Raw genomic sequence first — 6,196 nt, 5'->3', positions numbered from 1 at the left:
TTGAATTGTTGGAGTGTTTTATCAGCTCAAAATATCCTAACATTTTCTGTGGAGTATAGTCTATAAGTAATTTCTACAAGTTCAAGTTAAATATAAACCATAAATGAAAATAATTAAATTTCGGTGAAGGTTCAGATAAATAAGTATTCCATATAATTAACTGTTTTAATCTGAAGTAGGAGTGGAAATAGCACTCCATGTTATGATACGAATAAATATTTGGATATTGTTTTGGATTTGTAATTAATCTAGCAACACACTCCAACAAATATTGGAATCGGTATTTATATGATATTTTTGTATTGTATGATATTTTTAATGACTTTTAGCGAGCTAAATGACATTTATTATTAATTAAAATAATAATAAATGTGTCATGATGGATTTGGCCTTTCAAGGTGACATATTTTCCTTTTTGCGATATCTACATTTCTAGAAATGTAAGAACTAATATCTTTACTTTTTCTATTTCTTTTACTTTATTATCTCTACTTAATTCACAAACAATACTACGTAAAATCTCGTGCAGAAAAAGAAATGTTTCACTTAGAATGAGACCGAAAAAGAAATGTTTCACTTAGAATAAGACAGATGGAGTATTTCTTTTGATTCATTTAAATATTTTTTATTCCTAAAGCTTTTTGGGATGTTTCTATTTCTTCATAAACGTAATTTCAATTTTGCTAGTTATTGAGTGCCAAAAAGAACGAACTTGCTGATACTTTTTCCATCATTTAGGAATTAAGAAAAAGTGAGATCGGTTAGAATAGTTACTATAATTTTATGTTGAAATTGGAGTAGTAGAAGTGAACCTCACATATATTATTAATATTGATGTTTTATCTGAAAAAAAATTTCTCCTTGTATATCATTTGATATTTTTATGTTTAAGTAGCTTTCAACAGAGTCTTGCGATGAATGATTAAATTTCAAAGAGACTACAATGAGGCTATTCACAAATAATAATTTTTTTTGAAGTTTTGAACAATAAATTTAAAAGTATATACTCATAGTTGGCGAAAGACATCTTTAGCAATTCAAACTTAAATGTTGAATTTAACAATCAACAATCATGCATGGTAGAACTGTCAAAAGGTCTCCTGTATTTAGTCTTATAGAGAAGTCTCCTTCACCGACTAGAGTATATACAACTACAATTGTAGTTGCATATTTTCAAAGTTGAAACAAATGAAAAAATAAAGGAGAAAGGACTTCAGTTCAACTTAAATTTAAAACTTAGATTGAGGTGTCTACGTATCCTCAATGCTCAATTGCATTGGGAAATCAAAGTCCACGTAGTTCTCTTATCTGACTAACCAAGTAGTTGGCGGTAGGGGCATGCCCATGTTCGATCAGATGAATTGTCTTCATATGACGAATGACAGTATCCCCTACCATCCTTTTACAATTGTTACAACATGCATTAAACTCCAAAGTCATTTCTTGAGAGAATGGATCAGCACTACTATTGACACCTTCTTGTAATGTTTAACAAATATAGACATAGTTGATGATAGTTTAGACTTTTACTACTTTGTGGTACGGGTGGAGGGGGATGCATGTCCTCATCACAAGAAGAAGACATTGAAATTGAAGTGTGATAATGTGAGTAGAAAATTGATATTTAAAAGAGAAATCCTTGTCAATACAAGAATGAGGGGATTAGAAATTATAGGGACATGGATATTCTGACGGAAAACCATCGGTTTTTTGCAACCCTATGCCTGAAAGCCTACCCCGTAGCCTGAAACCTATTTTGATTCGAAGAACCGTGACTCCAGTTTCTGAAACCCCGTAGCCTGAAACCTATTTTGATTCGAAGAACCGTGACTCCAGTTTCTGAAAATGTTGAACTTGAACCAGCCCTTGGTAACCGCCGAACCGTCGCGCCGGTTCCGGATCCGGTTATGAAACCTGGTTAACCACCAGTTTGGTTCGGTTTGAGCATGTCATTGTCAATGCTAAAAGGCTAAAACTGCTCTAATAGAATCAACAAGAGTCGCTATTTACATTGAAAAATCGCATTTAACAAAATTGTATCACGTGTGGTCGTGCCAAATTCAGTGTCAAATTGAATTGACAAGTTTTCAAGATTTTGTTACCGCACCCTTTTCCGTTCTCTCAATTCCCCCTCTCGATCCATTTTGTGCTTCTAGGGTTTGAATATTTCTCATCAATTTCGCATTTTTCTGATTAAAATTGCTGGTTTTCGGCGATATGAAGCTCACCGTCAAAACTCTCAAAGGCAGCCACTTCCAAATTAGCGTCCCTGCCACCGATACCGTCAGTATCTTTCTTCTCTGTAACTAACGTGAAAACCAATTGCATTTAATTTTAATTTTGTACTTGCTTTTTTAGGTCTGCATCTGAAATACTAGCCCATTGTTGATTGCTCTGTTGCTAAGCTTCCTTTTTTTCCCCTTCTAATTTTTGAAATTATATTGGACAATGTGGGGTAGTTGATGACCCTTTTGTGTTAATGACTAAAGAAATTCAAGGAAAATTAATTAGGGGTCATAGATGATGTCAATTGATGTGATAACATGTCATAAAAGTTGAAATTTTGTTCAAGGAATGGGAATTTTGGGTATTTTGTAAGGGCTTTTTTGTATAGTGGGTATTTTTGGGATGTCCCTTGTCTGTAGAAAGAAAAGTTATCATCTTGATACATTTTGGGGAAGTGTGTGCAAGCCAAAATTCTGTAAAGTTTTCAACTTTTTGGGGGAATTTGTTTCCGGGATTCGAAGTAACGAGGCTGTCAGTGAGAATTGTTGGGGATGTGTAGTTTGTTTTTCACTTTGCTTTGATGGGTCTGTTATTTCTATTTGATTACTGTGTTAAGATTTGTCGAAGAATAGTTCAATGTTAGGAAGGGTGTTCTGTTAGCATCTGTGTCCTGTTATCGTCGACTGATCAAGATCTGGATACTTTTCTCGTCTAGATAATGGCTGTTAAGAAAAGCATTGAAGATGTGCAAGGCAAAGATAATTATCCATGTGGTCAGCAGTTGTTGATTTATAATGGGAAAGTGTTGAAAGATGAAAGTACCTTAGCTGATAACAATGTCTCCGAAGATGGCTTTCTTGTTGTCATGCTAAGCAAGGTAACCAATGTACTGCACTAGTGTCGTGCTGGTTGTGCAGCTGACATGTGATTCTTGAAAAATTGATGAAAGAGCCTTGTTAAACACCTCATTTCTTTTTTTTTTCCTGCCAAATACAGAGCAAAAGTTTGAGCTCAAGCGCGTCAACATCTTCTCAGGTGCGTACCTTGGAATGCATGTGTTTCTTCTCTTTATTTTCTTGTTCATTATGTTTTGAGACAATTAACGCTTAATTATTTCTGCAGCCTGCTTCTACTGCTGCACCAGCTAGTAAAATAGCTGTAGCGAGTAATCCAGCTCCACCGGCTAGTATTCCTGCTCCTGTGGCTGAAGCTCAAGCATCCGTACCGTGAGTTTTAGTATAACATCTGAATATGCTACATTTCTGATGGTTATATATGTATTCCTATTTACGATGTTACTATCGTCATGTAGGGCTCCTAAGAGCACCGGACCAGCTTCTGTTGCTCCATTAGCGAAGTATGGAACCTTTTCCTTTGTACTTGACTAATTGCACATGCTTGTGTAAGTTCTCGTGAGATCTGACAGTAATGTTTATATTATTGTTACAGTGACCAATCTGGATCATATGACGAAGCTGCTTCCAGTTTAGTTGCTCCTGATAATCTTGACCAGACTATTCAACAACTGATTGATATGGGTGGTGGTAATTGGGACAAAGAGACAGTGAGACGTGCTCTTCGAGCTGCATACAATAATGCAGAACGAGCCGTTGACTACTTGTATTCAGTATGGTTTCATTTATCTTCATGCCTTACTTTTATCTGTGGTGGTTATAATGGATGCCAAATTTTTATTTTCCTTTATCAGGGAATCCCTGAGACCGCAGAAGTGGATGTACCATTGGCCCAACCTCTTGTCGACTCCATGATTGGAACTGGTTCACCAGCTTTAGGAGGACCGAACTCATCCCCGTTGAATTTGTTTCCTCAGGTTCTTCATCATCCTGGCGTTGATTCATGTGTTTTTTTCTTGTGTTTCTCACTTTTCTTCGGAATACAGGAGACTATTTCTGGTGCTGGATCCCTCGGTTTCCTCAGGAACAACCAACAGGTTGATGAAATTTTTTCCCTCATTTTCTATTCCTTTTATACGAGCTATGTTATTAAATTTTCTCTGATTGGATCCAGTTTCAAGCCCTGCGTTCGCTGGTTCAAGCTAATCCACAGATTCTGCAGGTTGCCTTTGTGTGACTGAATATTCATCTGCGCTAATGGTTTCTTTTACCTGGAGCTAAATTTATTCCTTTTACAGCCCATGCTTCAGGAGCTTGGAAAGCAAAATCCTTCACTCCTGAGACTCATACAAGAAAACCATCAGGAGTTCCTCCAATTAATTAATGAACCTGTCGATGGTTCTGAGGGGTGAGTATTAAGATATTGCTTATATATCAGCACGTGGGAATTTGTTCATGTAAGATTCATGTATATTATCTTACTGCAAATTCTTATTACTATCACACCCCTTCTTTATTTTTATTAAAACCTATGCTTGACCTGTGAAACCTTGTATTATTGAGAGTGTGAGGAATTGCATTTAGTGCTTCTACTTTAGGTGAGTGTGTTTTCTATGTCTTAAACATTACTGTGCCTAAATCTCTCTTTTTCTCAAAAATTTTCCTTGACCTATACTTTCTGGAAAATCCGGCATTCATCAGCTTCGCTTTTTTCCTCTGGCATTGTAAAAGGAGTTTTTTAGGTGTTCCCAAACCACGCGTTGAGTTCCATTTTGTAGTAAGATTACTTTGCGTCTGAGTGGTGTTTTGAGAAGTTCCTATTTTGGCTGAGGAATTTAGGTAGTGGTGATTAGTTAATTAAATTATTAACAATGAAGTAAGAGAGAGAAAGAAAAAAAGAGAATAAAGTAAGAAAGAAAAAATAAATTATGAGAGATAAGAGGATAAAGTAGGAGAGATGAGTGAGTTAATTATTACCAAAAGAGGAAACTTACCACTTAGATTGGGACGTAGCAAAAAGGAAAACGTCCCACTTAGGTAGTGACAGAGGGAATACTTGTTTGGACAATCATCTTTATGTACACGTGTGTTTTGTCATAAACTAATTTTCCTGATATATATTCATGTAGACCTGAGTAGCTTTCGAATGTTGTAGGGATATATTTGATCAGGCTGAGCAGGACATGCCCCATGCCGTGAGTGTTACACCTGCAGAACAGGAGGCAATTGAAAGAGTACGAAACATATCAAATGGCTTGGTTCTTGCATACACTAGTATTTGCCAATCATGTCAATAAACTAACATCATTTTTTCTAGATGGAAGCAATGGGATTCGATAGAGCTCTTGTGATCGAGGCATTTTTAGCTTGTGATCGCAATGAAGAGCTAGCACTGAACTACTTGCTGGAAAACGCCGGAGATTTTGAAGATTGAAGACGCTTACAGGTTTAGATCGACCACTTTTTTTAAAGTTAAATTACAACGTTGAACGAAATTTTCCTTGCTATACCTGCAACATTTTGAAAGATGATATATATATGTATAGTATGTTTGTAGTTGTTTGAGGGTGTGTATTGATGATTTGTTAAAGCTTGATTGAGAAAGGAAAACCAAAAGAAATGACGTCGCGTGTTGTTCAAAACAGGCAGTATAAAGATCATTGGCGATGCACTCTTTTATTGTGATTAACAAATTCTACACAAATTTTATTGTTGTCTAATTAGTTTATGCATCAGTATGAGAGTCGAATATGTTTGTAATAATTTGGCTCTTCACAAATAAGAGAAGGGCTTAAGACATCAATGTGCAGTAAATTAGTAGTAATCAGTTTATTATGAAATTAGGATTGCTGATCATAGGGAAGCAGTTTTATTTGAATTTGGCGCAGACTTTCTAATACTACATTCATTTTGTATTTTGTTAAATACTCCTTCGGTCTCACTCAAGATGTCCACATTCTTAAGTGGCACGGAATTTTAGGAGTTGTTAGGTGGAGTAAGTAGAGAGAAAAAATTAGTTGAATATTTTAATAAAGAGAGGACTGGTGTGACGCCTGGATAACTTAGGTTCATCAGAATTCTCTATCAGGGAAGAGGACTGGTGCGACGAGGGACCA

General features: G+C 35.9%; 1 protein-coding gene across 2 annotated transcripts; it reads left to right on the top strand.

The window, feature by feature from the left end:
- Positions 1 to 2,064: 2,064 nt before the first annotated feature.
- LOC121808645 (ubiquitin receptor RAD23b-like) lies at positions 2,065 to 5,784 on the top strand. Of its 2 annotated transcripts, none has more exons than XM_042209232.1 (12): positions 2,065 to 2,283; positions 2,942 to 3,103; positions 3,223 to 3,261; positions 3,349 to 3,452; positions 3,539 to 3,583; positions 3,676 to 3,853; positions 3,935 to 4,057; positions 4,127 to 4,177; positions 4,255 to 4,302; positions 4,379 to 4,488; positions 5,236 to 5,314; positions 5,405 to 5,784. In XM_042209232.1, exons 1-12 carry the CDS (start codon positions 2,218 to 2,220, stop codon positions 5,429 to 5,431), a joined length of 1,032 nt encoding a protein of 343 aa, XP_042065166.1. In that variant the 5' UTR covers positions 2,065 to 2,217; the 3' UTR covers positions 5,432 to 5,784. The 2 variants fall into 2 exon arrangements, with proteins under 2 accessions (XP_042065166.1, XP_042065165.1); XM_042209231.1 differs by having other exon boundaries at positions 5,398 to 5,784.
- The last annotated feature ends 412 nt before the right edge of the window (positions 5,785 to 6,196 follow it).

This window comes from Salvia splendens, chromosome 6 (assembly GCF_004379255.2).
Source record: "Salvia splendens isolate huo1 chromosome 6, SspV2, whole genome shotgun sequence".
In the NCBI taxonomy this organism is placed as follows: domain Eukaryota; kingdom Viridiplantae; phylum Streptophyta; class Magnoliopsida; order Lamiales; family Lamiaceae; genus Salvia; species Salvia splendens.
This window is presented reverse-complemented; position numbering and strand designations above follow the sequence as displayed.

What these genes read in the sequence shown, in the direction of transcription:
- LOC121808645 (XM_042209231.1), top strand. Translation starts at nt 2,218, where the DNA reads ATGAAGCTCACCGTCAAAACTCTCAAAGGCAGCCACTTCCAAATTAGC. An exon ending in CGTTGAATTTGTTTCCTCAG is followed by an intron (nt 4,058 to 4,126) that starts GTTCTTCATCAT and finishes TTCGGAATACAG; the next exon opens with GAGACTATTTCTGGTGCTGG. An exon ending in CCTGTCGATGGTTCTGAGGG is followed by an intron (nt 4,489 to 5,235) that starts GTGAGTATTAAG and finishes CGAATGTTGTAG; the next exon opens with GGATATATTTGATCAGGCTG.